Source organism: Parasteatoda tepidariorum, chromosome 2, assembly GCF_982258835.1.
Source record: "Parasteatoda tepidariorum strain Cologne lab strain chromosome 2, Ptep-v5.0, whole genome shotgun sequence".
Classification (NCBI taxonomy): Eukaryota; Metazoa; Arthropoda; class Arachnida; order Araneae; family Theridiidae; genus Parasteatoda; species Parasteatoda tepidariorum.
The window spans coordinates 125058979-125078270 of NC_141756.1; the positions used below are offsets into that span (position 1 = coordinate 125058979).

Sequence of the window (19292 nt, forward strand, 5' to 3'; positions counted from 1 at the left end):
GTTAATTTTTCCACATTTTCTTTGTGCGATGGCTTACATTGTAATTTATTTTTACTTTATTTTATTTAGCAATTCGGCTCACGATACACTCGAAAATTATTTAATCCGACCCTCAGAGGAAAACAAGTTTGACATTCTTAGGTCATTAAAAGAGAGGGTAGTGGGGACTGGGCAGGACCTTCTCCTCGGCCCTGGACTGGGGACATTATCTGACATTTCATCTGAAAGTTTCAACACGTTCTTAACGATACCAGTTTCTATACTCTACAAGACAATGAGTTCAATAAATAAATTTATTTTAATTAACAACTCACTAAAGTTCTTTTAGTCAACTAAATTTGCTGATCCCATAAATAAACTTTCATTTTCTGTCAAGAGATGGCGATAGCGTTGTGACAGTAGCAAGTCGGCATACGGTGTTTTTTATTTTTTACTTGTTTCGCTTTTCGAAATCCGGATAAGAAGATATCCTCTTATAAAGAATCGTTCCAGGTCACGAATACAGCATCAGTTCATTCGCTTGACACGTGTGACGATATGCGGTAACTTTCAGAATTTAATTCATTAAAATAATCGCGAATCGAAACTCTCTTCACTATTTTAAAGATTCTTACTTCCGTAAGTATCAATTCTGCGATTTTGTTTCTTTGCATTTTCCGAACTTGCTTCGACGTAGGTGAGGTGATCGGTATCTTTCGATGTGATGAAATCAAACTCTCATTATTTGCTTATCCCCATGCAGTTTCGTCCGCTAGTAAATCTTGCTGCTCTTTAATTTGATACATTGTGGATACAATTTAGTTAAGCCAGTTCGGCTATGATTTCTCCTTTGAAATTTACTTAGATAATTAAAATATATTGACAGGAGATATCTTGAAAGTATGTAAAACTCTTTTAAACTATCTGCATTTCATAATATATAATTTTTTAATGACATGTCTCAGCTAGTTAGTGTTGTTGAATTGAATATTATTTTTTGTCATCTTTTTTATTTCTTATGCTGTAATTGTCGTTAAATTCTATAAAGAAAATATTGTCACTGAGTATTTTTCTGTCCTACTTTAAAAAAAATCTTTTTTATTTATCCTAAAAGTCATGAAGAAGACAACATTTTTTAAAAATTTTTGATTGAATTTATTTTTAAAGTTATTTTTTTCATTCTTTTTGACTTGTCCTGGCAATTTAGCTTTTGATTCCCATTAAAACACTTTGTCTTTCTTACAACAGTTGAACGTTAAATTGTTTATAAATTGCCATTAAAATAAGTTATTACATTTAGTCTTTTAAACAAACATTTTGTACGTACTATTTCTATCCATTTATTTGGTATGTCTTACAATTTTGTGTTATACTAAAGTAAGATTTTTTTTTTACTTCCTTGTTCTTATTATTTGCTAATAAGTTGCAGATACAAATATTATTTAAGTCTTTTGTAAGTCTGAAGCTTTTTAACAAGTATTTCATACTTTTTTTATTATTCATTTATTTGGCATGGCTCAAAAATTTTATGTTGATTTTTTTTTTTACTTTCTAATTTGTTAGTAAATTACAGCTACAGCAAATAAAAATATTACATTGTTTATTGCTTTCATTGAAGTATGGTATGATGTTGATCTATATTCTATTATTTTGGATCAAAATGAAATTTTAATTCATACTTGGGAGTTACTTTTTTTTACTTATCTGCTTAAAATTTATGAATTAGCTCAATAAATTAGAAGCTTAAATTCATTTATTAAACTAGAATGAGTTTTTTTTTAAATTAAAACTTACTATATTTGGTATTATCCAAACAATAAATAAATTTAATTTCTTTGAGTTTCCTATAAATTTGTGACTAGAGTTAACATGTCTTACTTATACTAGTGAATTAGAATTACATTTTTGTAGTGGTAGATACACTACAGTTCTTTCTTTAACAAAAGAAAAAGAAACTTCATTTGATTCACAATTGTTGAATAAATTTGTACATGTGTTGAAATCAAATTGTGTTGTAATAAGTTATGAAACTAAGTTTAAGGTCTCTCATATATAAACTTAAATTCAAACTAGTAGGGTGACCTGGGGTAGTTCCAGATCAAAAAAACGCAAACATCTATTTTGTGAAAAAACTATTCAAAATAGAATTTTAATATTTACTGGAAGTTTGAGGCCATATGAGATGAGTCCAATGCCACCTTTTGTTTGAAAATCTAATAAGAATTTAAAAGATTTTAAGTTTTTAGTGATCAGGAATTACCCCTGGTCTTGATCATTTCTGGGGTAATTCCTGATCACTTCTGGGGTAATTACTGATCACCAGTTTTTATGTAAAGGGGCTGTTTAAAAATAATTATATAATGGTAATTAACAAATAAGACATCAAGATCAAACAAATAAACCAAAAAGATATGTTTAAGCAGCTAATAAAATGATTTATTTAAAAGCAAGAAGAGCGATTAACACTTTAAATTTTCAAAAATCTTTGCATCGTGCCATACATTTTAGACAATCAGCCAACTCATTCTCATGTTCTTCTGAAATATAAGAGAGTTCCCACATGGGTTACTTTTGCTGGATTTTTTAACTTCATTAAGGGAAAGTGTAAAGTTAAGTAAGGTATGTCAACAGCTCTGGCAGCAGCTCTCACACTGAAATTTTCATTTTCAATCATTAAAAGAACAGGGTGGCCACTCAAATCAGATTTCAAATTTCCCTGATTTTTCCAGGTTTTCCAGATAAAAATCTTAAAATTTCCAGGTTTTTGTTTCTTTTTTCTTGTTAAGTGAAGGATGTGTACTAGGAAAGTGTCGCTATTATAAAATATTTTATTCAAAATATTATTTTTTTAACATATCATCTTGAAAAAAATAATTTATTTTGACAATTTGGCAAGATTTTTTATTTAATTTTTAATGTTTTGGTACAAAATTTTGAATCAAAAATCATTAATGCAACAATTGTAAAGATTTGTTGACAAACATTGCGGTTAGCGATTGTAAAAAAATGTGATTGGTTGGTTTGCTGAGAAAAAAATAATTCATAGATTTCTTTGTATGGGAGTAGAAAAGCTTTCAGAAAAAGGGTGCAATATAAAGTCTATTATTATTAAATTATAATCAACTAATTTTTGGAGAATTTCATAAAGTTAAAAATACAAAAACATTTTGTCAAAATAGAAAAAAAAATTACCACCAAAGCATCGGAACAAACTTGAGCCATAAATGGACAATAACCCAAGGACAGAATTTAAAAACAGAAGCAAATTTCCTAATCCCTTTTTCTACCTCCACCAGAATCTTTCCTAAATTGCACAGTCCCATAGCGGTCAAAGGTTTCTACATTTGTTTAGCAACTGTGACAGAATTTTATGTGGCATTCTAGTTTAACAGAGCTGTAATGGAGCAAATTTTGATGCAAGCAAAGTATCGCTAAGTTGATGATATTTCAACTGTTTGGCGATACATTTCCGTTTAAAAAAAGGTGGGTATAATGGATGAAATAATTTAAATTAAGAAAATTAGTAAATAATTTAAATTGGTGAAATTAAAAAAATGATCAAAGAAAAAATTTCCAGCTTTTCTTTAAAATTCCCTGATTTTTCCAGGTTTTTATCCAAATTTCCCTGATATTTCCAGGTTTTTTTCAGTATAAAAAAAATCCCTGATAATTCCAGGTTTTCCAGGTGGGTGGCCACCCTGAAGAAATTCACTAATTTTATTTTCTAGAAGCTTAGTATCCTTTTTAGGCTTATAATTTCTCACCATATTTATACTAGGCTAATTTATAAACTTAAAAATTATTCTAACAATTATGCTAGGCTAATTTATAAGCTTAAAAATTATTCTAATGATGTACACACATAAAATTAAGATAGAAGCAAGGTAAGACAAACCAGAAATGGTGCAAATCAGAATACAGTCTTGTATAGAGTTAAAAACAAATTTTGTTATGACAGTTAAAATATATTTTATAGTTGTTCCACTTAATAAATATGAACTGTTATTTAAGAAAAGACAATTAGGTATTTATAAGCTATTTTATATACTATTTATAAGAAGAAATGACAATGATCAGGAATTACCCCAGTGATCAATAATTACCCCATCTGTAGGGGGCAACATTTGATATAGTTTCCTATAATCAATTATAATGTTTACAGTAGATGTGAAACAATTAAACAAAAGCTTACACTACTTTTATATCAAAGAAAAAGAAAGTGACTCAAAATATTTATTATTAAGAGAAAGAGGGGGATCTTTGCAGAAATGTGCTCATTTTGAAACCCATCTTTGAAATGGAAAATACAGAAAGCAGTTTAAAAGATACTTATTTTGTTAGATTAAACAAAAAATTATTATTAAGTAAATGTAGTTATACTCTAGTAAAGTGTACAAGCATTCTTGTCTATGTCTTAAATTAAAAAAAAAATTTTTTTTTAAAATAAAACTTAGGTGATCCAGTGTTTTCACTACAGCGCGAGAACGCGAGAATCTCGCATATTTTTTTCTTTTCTCTCATTAAAAAATGATTACCGCGAGAAATTCACGCATTCTATAAATCAATTTCAAAATTCACGAATTTCTCGCATTTTGGTAAAAACTTCGAATTACGCCATTTAGAATAAAATCCGTTTATCTTTTCTTCCTGGATCTTTCATTATTTTCAACATCTGCCCCATTATCTAGCTTCCCTATTTACCAGTATTGTTCAGAACCTCTTCGAACAACAGAACACAACCATGGAACCCCTTTCAGAATACATTTCTCTGCAACCACGCGTTTACCGTAGGTAAAGTTTCTTCATGTAAGACGTTCAAAATTTTTATGCACTTATGTAAGATGGACAAATACCTTGTAAAGGCAAAATCTTCTATGATGATGCACCAAAAATATTCAATGCTTTAAAAAAATAGAAGACGTTAACAATGTATTATAATTAAAGAAAGGATTTTTTTTTCAAGAGTTTTTGTTTTTTTAGAAATCTCACTTAACTTTTTGAAATCTCACCCTGTTTTTGAGAAAGGGTGAGAAATTCTCACCCATTTTTTTTTCTCTGATGAAAACACTGGGTGATCATTATTTACCCCAGAAACAGAGTGATCGTGAATTATCCCGGGTCACCCTAAATAAACAAGTTACTAATATGTAAAGTTTTTGTGTTTCTCTATAGCGTTAACACAACAGAAAATATTCTATTTCTTTTTTGATAGCAAGTTGTCATGGCATAGGGAAATATAAAAAATCCAATGCTAAAATAAACTTTAAAAATATAAATTTTAATATTTAAATTGATTTTTCATCTTTTTTATGCCATATTTGTCCACATACTACATTTTTAATTTAGCATTAAGATTTAACAACAGTCAAAAGGTAAAGTAGTCTAATTTATTTTGGTTAAGAAAAAAAAAAAACATTCTCAGTGTAGTGTGTCTAGCACTACAAAAATACAATTCCAATTCACAAATGTATAAGACGTATTAACTCGATTCTATGTTGGGGTACCTTTTCATAAGTGAAGGTTGACGTGGTCGGTGTGACTACCCCCACACTGGTGGCCTTCGGGTCTGACGTGTACACGCCTACCTTGACAGAAACACCCACTTCGATTTGAACACGCCTATTTCATTGATCCTCATTGGACAGTTGACTTGCTACTTGTGATTGCGACATTATCCACCACCTCATGCTGTTGCTACTCGGTTTCGGTCACACACAACGCCGACTTGTATACACTCTACTGCTAATGGCTAACACAGGAGCAGCCACGATCGTTAACTTGATACTGCTCTCAGGGTCAGCATTTAAAAGGACAGTGATCTTAATACAGCTTTTCACGAAAAGCAGCAATGAATCAACTAGTGTTATCCGTTCATTGAATTCTATCACCGATATAATTCTGGTGTGGGAGTGCTGTAGTGCGTCTACCACTACAATACCAATTCACTAGTATACAAGAGACATTAACTTGATTCTATGTTATGGTAACTTAACGTAGATGAAGGTTGACATTGTGGATAATTACTATCCCCACACCCAAATTTAAAGTAAAGGCTTATTAAATGATTCATTCTATGCTGAGCTGATGGAACCATTCTGTTTTTCACCTGTCTAAGAATTGTTTTAAAAAGTTTAAAGCTTTATGAATTGGGGGACCATTCCATGACCTTGTAGAACAATATGTTGAGAAATTTTGTAACAATTTTTTTTAATTAGACCAAAAAATTTCCCAGAGAACCTGAATTATTCCTGAATTTCAGACATATTCTGTATGGCTGGGTATGACTTTTGTCTACATTTTTATGAGTTGGCTTCTGAAAAAAATTCTGAAAACGAGAGTGATAATTTTTTTTTTTTGCACTGGGTTGAAAAAAAGCACATCTTTTTAACAGGGTGCGTAGCGTTTTTAAAAGTCCTTAAATGTGCTTATTTTTGTTTTTTAAAAGCCCTGAAAGGTGCTTGTTTCATTGGATGTTTTTTAAAAGTGTTTAATTTTCTCTTCCAAAATGAAAATTTTCCTTTACCATGTTGATTTTCGCTACGAATTATGCAGAAAGACATTGTTCAATTCAACATTTGCACAATTAATTTAACCCCAATCTATTTCGGCATATCGTCAGTCCGTAGCATATGAAAACTCCATTCAATTATGATTCAAAAATTTTGACAATTGTCAAAAACAATGCTGAAAATTTTTTTTTGACATGACGGTTTAAACCAGATAAAACCGTCTATTGTCAAAAGCTTTCCAATTCCTACTTAATTGTGATTTTTTTAAAGTGCTTAAAAATTTTATTGGAGTGCTTAAAAGGTGCAAATATTTTGTTGAATAATATGGCTATGCACCCTGTTTAAGGATAAATAAATTTCTATACTATTCTGAGTGTTATCTTTGAATTACAAATTGTAATTGTAGTCAGAAGTCTTTCTTTCATGTTGGGAAATTACTGGTGTTATTCAATCTCTTTTGTGTTTGGAAAGGGTAATAAAATTTATTATCTTAAGTAACCTAAACAGATGTAGAAATGTTTACCAAAATATTCATCTGCAAACATTTTTTCATCTCGTTGCCCCTTCATGTTAATTCTAGAGAGCAAAAATGCATTATTTAGGGTGTTAAGAACAAATGATGGACTAAAATCATCAAAAACTAGTTTATTTGTGAATGAAAGCAATTTTTTACAAAAAAGGGTGCATTCTTGTCTTATTTGACAAAAACTTATTTGTGATGATATTAATTTCTCCTACGCTTTCATTAGTGTTCGGCCAGAGTTTGAAAAATAATTTTTTTTCTCCCATTTAAAAATTTGGGAATCTTAACGTACTTTGTTGTTCAGTTTCCAAATTTTGTTGATGACCGTCAAGAAATGAAAAGAAAATTCATGAAAAGGGACCCATCCGATTAATATAACTCATAGCCCCTTTTGGGCATATTTTATGAATGAGGTTTTTAAGGTTAATTTTTCTCCAACAAGATTTTCACAGAATGTTCAGTGTGGGAATTTAATCACTACTCTAGACCCTCGATTTGCCAAATGCTAGAGTCTAAACCCACTGGGCTGGTTGCACTAAGACAAAACCAAGCGCACCAGTTGCCAAAAGTGGGAAAATTCAACAAAATTAGCCTAGTAAAGTGAGGTAATTTTTTTCTGAGTGTTTGTGGCTGCGTAAGTTAATTTTATGTATCTCTACATACCAGAGATGATTGTGCTCCGGAAAAAATCCCTGATTTTTCGCTAACCGCAATCCAGAAGTTTCGAGAAATCATCGATCACATTTATGTGTACAAATTCTTGTATATTTTATTTAAAAATATTAGAACTAGAATTTATACTTGGCATCTCTTTCATTTGTAAATATTTTTTTCTGGTAAAATAATAAATATGATTAGAGATAAAAGTAAACTTATACATAATTATTCATTTAAATTATGCTGTATATAATTTATTTTGAATTTCATGTTTCGAAAATATCATTGATTTAAATTTATAAAGACGTTAATTTTTTGAAATGCATCATTAAATGATTTTACTCGAAAAATCTTCAGGATTTTTGAGTTGGGCTCACTTACATAACTTCAACTGCATAAATATTAAGGTTATGTAGTATAAAATTATCCCTGATCTTACATATAGAAATTTTTTAACATTCTCAGATATTACTTTGCCAAGATTTTTTACATAACTTGAAAAATTTTTTAAGAAATTAATTGGACAAACATTTGTTTCATGTGTGCCACATTAAGTAGGAGAATTCTTCAGTTCTTTCTGTGTTAAAATCAGTTAAGAATTTTTTATTGGCACTTTTATATCAATTTTTTCATTATTTCACAGAATAGGGAAACTTTTTTCTTCTTCTTAAATTCAAAAATCCTCGAGTTAATGTAGAAACATTAAGAAAAGTTGAGTTGAGAAAAATCATTTTTCTCAAAAAATAAATAAATAAAAAGGTCTTTTTTTTTATTTAATTTATATCAGATTTTTTTGATTTTTATATTTACATATCAAAACTCAGATAAAATGTATTAAGTATTAAAAATGTTTGATATTATATAAAAAAAAATATAACTAAAATAATTTCTGAATGAAATGGTTACTATTATTTCTATAACTTATCTTTAAAAAATTAAAATCATAATTATTATGTTCAAGTTCAGCACTGAACTCTCTTGTAAATTTGCAAAGATAAAGACAAAATTTCATCATTTAGGCATCAAATATAAATGCTTAAATGACGAAATAATTTTGAACATTGAATACTAATATACATAACATTTCCTGCCTTGATAATAGCTTCAATGTCAATAAAATCCAACTTTGAAAAAAAATCACAAAATAAAATGCTTTTAATGTTGTTAGGAGTAAATTGATAATTTAAAAAATATTGACTTATTCAATGATTACTGAAAGGAAAAAAAAAACATTAAGTGATTTAGGTAAATGACTTTTTTTAAAAAATAATCAAGTGGTTTAAATCAAGCCTATCCTGCCCTCGTTGATTTTTATATTAATTTTACTTTCACTTTTTGTGTTTTCTTTCATCTGTTCAGAATTTATATGTGTTGTTTTCTGCTTATTTAATAAGGATTTTTTTAAATATATTTTAGATAATAAGCAATGTCTGCTAAAGCTGTGAGTGAAGCTACTGGTAAAGGCTTATTGAACAAATTTTTATCTACAAGTTGTGCGGTAAAAAGTCAATATGCTGTGATAAATGAAAATTCTGAATGGCAACAAGTTGTAGATGAAAATCCATGGCTTTTGAAAGAAGTAAGGTTTTTACGACTATTTTGAAGCTTCAATCTTGTATTAAAAGTCAATATGTTGAAATTTGATAATTCTTATGGGCATGTTATTTCTTTTTTGGAATTGAGATATTAATTTCATTTGTAAGAAATAGTTGAATTAGCTGCAGTGAATCGCATCATTGCATTACTACGAGAAAGATATTTTTGCTATCTACAGTTATATTTTGAAAGGCAGAAATTGTTTTGTTCATGTTTATGCATAATAAGTTTATTTGTGGAAGTTAATTATTATTATTTTTTTTGGAGACATATTGTAGTGCAAATATTTAGACTTTATTAAAAGATAAATATTTATTTCAAGCTATGAAGCATTTATTCAATTTTACGTGTACTCAGCTTTTTGTTTTTCATGAACAGATTAAAGTTAGAAAGTTTTTATCAATTTCTAAAAATTCTGGAAAATGTCAGGTAGGCTGGAAAATGTTGCATTAAAATAATTTTACAACTTCTGAAAGTTTCAATCACAGCCTTTATCTGGAAATTTCTTAACAATTATCTTTATAAATTTAAAATTTTTCTTTAAAAACTATTTTTGTCTCATATATTTTTGGAGATTGTAAAATATTTTTTTTCCTTCTACCCATTTCTTTCTCTTACTTTTTCTTTTTTTTCTCACTATTGTTACTTTATATTGAAAATTTTTAACTTTTGTACTCATTTTGTCATGAAAATAATTTTTTCTCCTTTGTTAAATAGACTTAATGCCATAAGTATAACAATTATGTTATTTAATACAGATAAAGTTTTTTGTATCATTTTAAATATCTTTAAATGGCAATTTTATTTTCAAAGTCATCAAACAAATCTCAACTTAAAATTTTTTAACCAAAAGTATGAAATTTTTCTTGAAAAATTGGCCTGTTTTAAGTTAGCATACAAATTTTATTATTAATTACTTAAGCAGGAAAAAAGAAAAGACAGTGTTTGTGAGTTGCACATACTTCTATCTTTTCCTTGTGAATGACAACTTTTTGACCTTGAATGAATTGAAATCTCTTGGAACAGAGTGCTTTCTAAGAGACAGCAGGTGTAAAAATACTTACCTTTCCTTGATTGATATTTTTACAACTTCTGAATTCTATTTTTTCTAGTCATAAAAATAATCATCCTGAGATAAATGAATAAGTTTAGGAAAATTTTGTAATAATAGGTTCATTTATATAAAATCTATTTATATATATATATATATATATATATATATATATATATATATATATATATATATATATATATATATATATATATATATAATATATATATATATATATAAAGGGGGAGGGAATAATAAAGAAGAAAAAAATAACAAACAATTAATTAAAAGAAAAAAAAAGGATGAAAATTTAAGAAAAAAAACCAGAAATTTCATCAGCCCACACGATTATATTCGCAAAATGAAACTTATTGTTTTTCTTAACTTTCTTCGTGTATTCTCGTATTTATTTATTTTGTTATATATATATATATATTTTATTTATTTATTTATTGTTTTTTTGTGTGCTCCGTACACTATTGTATTGATATATTTTGCTTTGGCTATATTGATATTGATATAATATTTGGAAGCACTCTTTTTTGTTGATATAATCGTGTGAGCTGATGAAAAGATATCTTTTGTTTTCCAGATTTTTATTTTTTTCTTCCTTTTTTCAGAATTTTTTTAATTATTTATTTTTTTCCCTTTTTTCATTGTTCTGTAATTTTTCCATGTTTTCTCTACATTTCTCTCTCTATATATATATGCAATATATTTATATGCCACGTATTATGCAAAAGCGTGGTTTTCACATCGTTCTATTCTACGTTTTTGCAATTCATTTTGCCGTGCCATCTGCCCAAAGCCTATGAATGAACCTATCATTTCACATGTTTGATGAAATACTTAAGAGTCCATATGTGTGTCTATTGAGCTGGGTTCGGTGAGATTATTGCCTTCTCATGTACAACTCTGCTACATTTTGCAAACTATTCTCAATTTCAGACTTAATTTTCCTCCCACTGATGTCGAACCGAAAAATCTCTGGATCATTTTATAACGGTTAATATAATCAAGAAAAAAATATTTGTCAGAAACTTGTTATTTTATCTTGATCATGTAATATCTTTGAATATATTTTTTGAGTACTTAAAAGGTGCTTATTTTTTGTTGAAAAATTTGGCTACGCACCCTTAATATATATATATATATATATATATATATATATATATATATATATATATATATATATATATATATATATATATATATATATATATATATATATATATATATATATATATATATAGTTAGTAATAAACTTAGGCATAAAAAATATTGAATCAATATTTTTTTGTTTCCACACTCCTCTAAAGCTTTTTATTTGCCTGATAAATTATCTTTACCAGTTTGTTTTTTTGAAACATAAATTGTTTATATTAAGTGATTAAAATCATGAATTGCTGATTTTGATTTGACACCTTGAGTGCATGTCGATAAAAGTGAGGGTTAGAATTTTAAATATATAAAACCAGAATATTTTTAAAAGTCAAGAAATTGTGATGCTGCAGAATTTTGTTGCATTTAAGGGCTTCCAATTATTTTTTCCAAAAGAGTTAAAATTTGAACCACTAATTTAGTATTTGTATGTATAAGTGTAGCGAAAGGGAAGAATCAATAATTTTCCAAAGCTTAAGAATTTCTTTAAAGTTATTACTTTAAAAAACTCCAAAAAATATTTTTAATTTATTAAAAATTAAAAACTTCAGATAATTTATTAACAGTTTAAGGGAATAATTTATTACTTTTCGGCATAAGTTTTATTCTAAACCATATAATAACTATCATTGCTTAAGGATTTTTATGTCTAAATCCATAAGTATTAATATAGTAATAAGTATTAATATAATTGTGGTTATTAGTTTAATTTATGCTCAATGTAGTTTTTTTAATGGAAGTTATTTTCTGTTTACATTATGTAATAATTTTTAAGACACTGTTTGTTTTTAGTAACTGTCTGAAGATTTTAGTAACATCTTAAGTTATTTTTTGTTTTATAGCAAACAATTTTCAGCTTGTTTAGAACTTTAAATTTTTATAAGAATTAGTTTTATGTACAAACTTTTAGGTAAAATGTGATAAAATACTTATGTATCATTCTTGTTGGGAAGGGGGAAACTTACTAATTAAATCCTTCTTTGCATTTTGTAAATAATCATGATAAAAAGAATAATTAAAAATCATGAAATCCATAGTAGGAATTGCCAAAAAAAAGATAGACAACGAAATCACTCAAATCGGACTCCTCAAAAAGGGGTAACTCAAATACGTGTTTCGTTTCAAGATTAGGTTGTTGTATTAAATAATATCATATAAAAAAACATTGGATTTAAAATCTATAAAGAAATCCATAGCAAAGACAGCAGAAAAATAGATAGCATCATTGCCTTACGAAGTAATTACTCAAATGCATGATTCAAATTTTCCATATTGTTTGAAATATATCGGGATATTTAAAAACCCCCGAGAACATCAATGTGACTGCCGAAAATACAATCGTAACATTTCTTCGATTTACGATACCATTGGCGTAAATTGAGAGCGCCAAAAAGTGATGATCTAATTGCAGAATTCAAATTTTACGTGCAAATTTCTGTAGAAAAAAAAACTAAAATTTTTTACTTTTCAAAAGAAAAATCTCTTTGCAAAAACTCTGTAACGTTCTGCGACAATGTCGCCGTGTTGCTGTGATTTTGCCATGGGGGTGGGGTGGTGCACCAGAAATGATCTCTGATGATCCAGATGATCTCTGCACTGATCAAGAAGCAAAATGATTTTTTACTTTCACAGCAGGGTGCGTAGCAGTTTTAAAAAGTGCTTAAAGATGCTTTTTTTTATTTACGTTTTTTAAAAGCCCTTAAAGATGTTTTTTTTATTAGACGTTTGTAAAAAGGGCTTAATTTTCTATCTTTTAAGAATGGATTTTTTCTTTGCCATGTCGATTATTGTCATTCTAAATTACAAAAATTGCATGATTTTCCCACTTTTCTTTGAAATATTTATCAGAAACTAGTTATTTTATCATCATTATGTAAAGTTTTTGAAAATGTTTTTGAACTTAATGGATTTTCTGTTTATAAATAAAAAACTTTAAACGATAGATTTTTCTTTTATTGCTGCACAGATCCTAATTATGTTTTTTTTTTTTGGTAAGTGATTAAAAATATTTTTAGAGTGCTTAAAAAGTACTTAAATAGTGCTTATATTTTGAAAAATTTGGCTACGTAACCTGCGTAGACATTTTATTTTATTCAGTTTTCAAGGAAAAAAATATAAAAGGAATTGTGAAAAACATTTTAATCATAATTTTCTCGAGGGGTAACCCAAAATAAGATTTTCGAAAAATTATGGTATAGGCAGATAATGACGTAGCAAGCAAGGTAACTTATGAAATGGAAAAGTTAAAATCTGAGTTCTTCTGTTTATATTTTCCTTATATGGTGACCTATCGATATTGTCTTACAGCCGTAGTTCTCTCCACCATTTTAGTAATTGGCCTCTTGTGGACTACAGGATCAGCGACTCTATCCTGCTTAAATTAAAGCTCATTTAACTTAATCATGATGTTCATTTGCAGTGAGTATCTTCCCTTGTAAATCTCCACGGAAATGAAATGGCCAATATTCTTGCAAAGGAGGGCTGCAGGATTACAACAACTCCCTCTTCCACACTTACATTTTTGGCGTTATACTCTCTGGAAAAATCAAAAATCTCGGAGGAGTGGAAACACCCCCAACCCATAATTGGTGCAAGGGATCAAAACCGGGTTTGTCCCTTGACCCCCCGTGTGACAGATGTACCCGGACTGTTCTATCAAGGTTTGCTAGCAGTCACATCAAGTGCCTCACTTTCAACGAGGGCAGGAAAACCTTCGTCATCTGGACCAAGTGCCTTCTCCTGAGCACCTCTTGGATTGCATGGGACTCTCTAAGGAGGATCTCTTTAGCACTCCTCTCCTAGTCTTAGACTTCCTTTCAGTCAACGAACTCGTGGATCTTGTCTGACTCCGCCAGACAGAGAGGATAAGCAACAACAACATATTTTCCTAAAAAAGTTTTTTCAGAGATGTTTTCTGTTTTAAAAACTGATCTGCGTAAACATTTTCAGTAGCGAGTAATTTTATTTTGATTTTTAAGGTTTATTTTTATAATACTTTTGAGCTTCAAAAACTTGTCTTATTTTGGTCGATTATGAAATGTCTTTGTGTTTTAGAAATTGGTTGTGAAACCAGACCAGTTAATTAAACGAAGAGGAAAGTTGGGACTCATTAAAGTAAACACTGATCTTTCTGGTGTAAGAGCATGGATTGAAGAGCGTATGAACAAAATTGCTAAGGTATGCTTTCTATTTACTTTATGCTTATGATTATAAGAAATACACTAATTTATATATTTTCTATTGCAATCTGTACGTTTTTTTTACCTTTACAGGTTGATAGGTCAAGTGGGAGGTTACATAATTTTATTATAGAACCATTTCTTCCTCATCAACAGGTATGTAATTAAATAATACTGAGTAAGTTATTGGTTTATTTTTATTTAATTACACACACAGCAGTATGTGTGTGTATGTCCATTATTAAAGATGAAAATCTTTACTGAACTGTTCTGATCTGAATCTGAACTGTTTTATCAATCAACACAGTGTTTTTCATTGCAATTTTTTGGATAATTTAAAATTTTTCTCCTCTTCCTATGCTAAATATTTTGCATGTAATTTATTGTTTAGATGTGCATTCTTATAAAAACAGTATTGCTAAATCATGGTGCGTAGCGTTTTTAAAAAGTTCTTAAGGATGCTTATTTTTGATTTTCATTATTACCGTATATTCCGGCGCATAACGCGCACCCGTAATTTCTAATAACTTTTTTTAAATTTTAAGATATACTCTTCGTATAACGCGCATGAAAATTTGGATTGTACATGTGCAATATCTCGTCTAGTATCTATAGAAAACCAGAAAGACTTTTAGTATGGGACATGTTTAGGTCCGACCTTACAGATAATGCAAAAAAATTTTTTTTTGAAAGAATGTAACACCGATGTGGCAGTTATTACGGGCAGATTGACACCATTAGTTCAGCCATTGGACTTCTGCTCTTAAAGCCAATTTAAAAAAACAGTGGAACACTTGGATGTTGGAGGGCGAGAAAACCTTTACGAAAGGAGGACATGCAAGTTTGGAAACAGTGTGTGAATGGATATTAAAAGCATGGGATGAAATTAAGCCTGAGATGGTTAGAAAATCATTAAAAAAATACAGCATTTCAAATAATCTGGACGGATCAGAAGATGACTGTTTATTCATGGATGAGGGTAACACAGATTATGAAGACGAAACAGATTGTGATGACGTGCCTGAAGAAATAACGGAAGACGAATATAATGAACTATTTATGTAATAACGAAAATCAATAAAGTATATAGGTATGTTATTTCTTTAAAATAAAAGTATTTTTCTATATTTAATTTTTTTTAGTCTATAATTTTTTATATTCGGCATATACCGCGCACCCGTAAATTCCAATGTTATTTTTTGCATTAAAAGTGCGCGTTATACGCCGGAATATACGGTATGTCTAATAATATTGCTCATAATATTGTTTGCATTAATTTATGAGCATGTTTAAGATCTTTTTTATTGCTTCTTTTTTGTACCATAACCTTTTTGAAATTCCCTTAAAAAAATTGAATTTATGCATTTTTAAAGAGAATGTTGACTAAATATATATGTTATAATGATCTTATCTATGTAATTATATTTGTTTAGTCAGAAGAAGCCTACATATGTATCTACAGTCATCGATATGCAGACACAATATTATTTCATCATGAAGGAGGAGTAGACATTGGTGATGTTGATGCAAAGGTGCTATACCTATTCTAGTTCTACTATACTTATTCTAGTTCTTAAAACAAACACTCAATTAAAATGGCTGATGGATACAGACAATTGGTTTTCATTAGTTTAGGCTGAAAAAACCTTGCCTAAAAAACTAAAATAAATAAGTAAAATAAATCAAAGTTCCAATTCAGATAGGCAAGAGTTTTTGAGAATGATTTGGATTTAACTTAAAAGTGGATTAACTCTAATGAGCATATATATTTTCTTCTTCTTTGTCAGCACAACAGCCCCTCGCAGAACTTGGCTGCCTCAACAGCTGACAAACGCCATCGTCTCCTATCCAAGGCAACTCCCTTCCAATTTCTTATCTTTAGGGTTTTAAAATCATTTTTGATGTCGTTTAGCCATCTAGTAAGGGGTTTGCCATCTCAGCCTATTACTGTAGATTTTTTTTTTGAAATTTGGGGCTGCTAATCAGTTGATAGAGCTCAAAGTTATATCTTGTTCGCCAGCATCCCCTTTCTTGAATTGCGCCAAAGATGGCTCTGAGGATCTTTCTTTCGAAAGTTTCTAGTATTCGCTGTATATCTGAATTTAGGGTCCAAGTTTTGCTTCCATAAAGTAGCACAGGAAGTATGAGTGTCTTATAGAGTTTTAACTTTGTTTTTCAACTGAGAAGGTTCGATCTTAGCTGTCTCCTGTGTCCAAACAAACACTTATTAGCCATTTTGACTTTATTGTTGATTTCTGAAGATATATATTTTTTTAGTGTCTGTAAATTTATTAAACAAAAACACAAAAATTTGTTAGTTTCAGCAATGATCTTAACAGGTATTGCGTTGTTAGAATTACATTTTTGATGGGACTATTAGAACCAGTTAATGGATAAGGGAGTTTCAGTATTATTATTAAAGTGCCTATTTCTATTTTGCAAAGGTATTGATTTTTAAAGGCTTCAAATTCTAGGAGTCTTTCTTGGATAATAATTAAACTAGTTTTAGTCTTTTCATTTCATTGGATTTTTAAATTTTGCTATGGATTGGATTTTGATAATTGGATTAATCAGAAGGAATTAGCCAATAATGCTTGTTTATTTATTTGTTTTTACTGATTTTTAATTAGAAATTATTTTTGAAAAAAGAAAAAAAAAACTGGAAAGTACCTTTTGTCACATCATTTGAAGGAAGAAAAAAAATTCTCCATTATTCTTGTCAGGGTTTGTTGATTTAAATCAACTTGATTTAAATCAAATGATTTTTTTAAAAATATCATTGATTTAAACCACTGATTTTTTTTATATATATATCTTGATTTTAAAAGTTAAAAAACAGTATTTTACATTATTGATACTTTTATTATTTTCTTTTCTTAGTCTTAAAATTTATTTTAAATAAATTGCTGCATTAATTAATTTTAGTTAACGAAATTACTTTCTTTTTTGGTGTGTGTTAAATTCCAACAACTTCGAAATTGCACAAAAAATGTGAATAAAATTCTACATTTTGATTGAAAAAGCATTGATTTAAAATCTACATTATACTTTATTGGTGGAAAATGTATATTTCTAAAGCTTGAGGTTATATTAAAAATAAATTACCCTAATATGCCAAAAATAGAAAAAAAAAGGCTGATGAATTCAGATATTTTTTTCCTGATATTATAGTGTCATTCTTCCCTTTCAAGCTCTTTCAAAGTCTATTTGAAGCAGTAGAGTTATTAACTGGTATTTTTTTCTCATAATATCTTTGCAGTATCTTTGACATTATCAGATTTTCAATCAAGAAATTTTGTGAGGAAAAAAAATTCCAATAAGTACATAGATTTTTTAAAAATTTTTTTGAGTTTAACTTATCTATTTTGATATAGGATTAAAAATGAATATTTTAATATAAAAATATATAAATTAAGTATTTATTTATTTTTTAATGAATGACTACATTTATAAGCACTATCTACATTTATAAGTAAGACTACATTAATCCTATAAGTAAGACTCCATTTATAAGCATTTGTTTTGTCATATTAAAAATCAAGAGAAAAAAAATCTCAATTTTAAATTAAAATTATGGTTTGCTAATTGAAACTTTGTTTTAATAGTAGTTAAAGCACAGGGGTCTGTCCAAGCCAAATTTACTATTCACAAATTCAACTTTAGTCAAAAGATAGAAACACAAATTACTTTTTCTTAATATTTTATTTTTTTGTCTCATAAGAAACGATAAATCCATATTTTTACCATATTTTTGTGTTGACTTTTTAATATAATTTTTAGTTTTCGCAAGTTATGTCTAAATTTTCACAAAATAAGTATCTCACAGAAAAACCTTGACTGATCCCTGAAATATTCTTAAAATTCTCTATTTGATCTAGTCTTTAAATTTCAATCATGCATTTGTTTCAAAATGGTTGTTATGCATTCAAAGCTATATAATTTAATAAAAAATTATTTTAGTAAGTTAGAGAGCTTCTAAAATATTGTTATAATATAGTTTTACTATTAATTTAATTTTGATTAAACATTTATAAAGTTTTTTTAATCATAAATTATCATTTAATCATAAAGTTCTTGTCTAATTAGTCTAATTAGAAAAATGTCTAATTGTTGTGTAGTTGTCTAATTAGAAAAATCTGATTTAAATCAGAAAAATCCTATTTAAGTAAAAAAAAAAACTGATTTTTTAAATTTTTTTTTAAAAAATCAAAAAAAAAAAAAATGATAAACCCTGATTGTTGTGTATTTTATCATTACATTATTGCATTTCATCTCTTTAATTACATTTATATAATCTAATTTAAGATTCTTTAAAATAGGCTCTTAAGTTGGATGTTCCTATTGATGCGAAACCAGTTTTTGAAGATATAAAAAAAATACTCCTCAAAAATTTACCTGCTGATAAACAAGAGTAAGTTATTTAATACTTTTTATAACTATCTTCCCTAATGGATAAGCCACCTTTAACAATTATTATAATAATTATTATTTTGGCTATGATGCAGAGTACCAATTATCCAGAATCTGCAATCTTTTAAGACGAAATTCCAAAAAATTCCGAAACCAAAAAATTCTTTATTGATTGGAAAATCTGATTGTTTTTTTTTACAAGTATTTATTTAATTTTCAAACACTTA

General features: G+C 28.2%; 1 protein-coding gene across 3 annotated transcripts in view; it reads left to right on the top strand.

Moving 5' to 3' along the window:
- Positions 1-145: 145 nt before the first annotated feature.
- The window catches only part of ATPCL (ATP-citrate synthase), a 94553-nt gene continuing 75406 nt past the window's right edge, over positions 146-19292 (top strand). The window contains exons 1-6 of one of the 3 annotated variants that reach the window (XM_043053237.3): positions 146-542; positions 9085-9247; positions 14531-14653; positions 14749-14811; positions 16089-16187; positions 18975-19066. In XM_043053237.3, coding sequence (XP_042909171.2) covers positions 9095-9247; positions 14531-14653; positions 14749-14811; positions 16089-16187; positions 18975-19066 — 530 coding nt within the window. In that variant the 5' untranslated portion in view covers positions 146-542; positions 9085-9094. Of the gene's footprint in view, positions 880-9084; positions 9248-14530; positions 14654-14748; positions 14812-16088; positions 16188-18974; positions 19067-19292 lie in introns of all 3 variants that reach the window. The other 2 variants (XM_043053236.3, XM_043053234.3) reach the window with 2 other exon arrangements.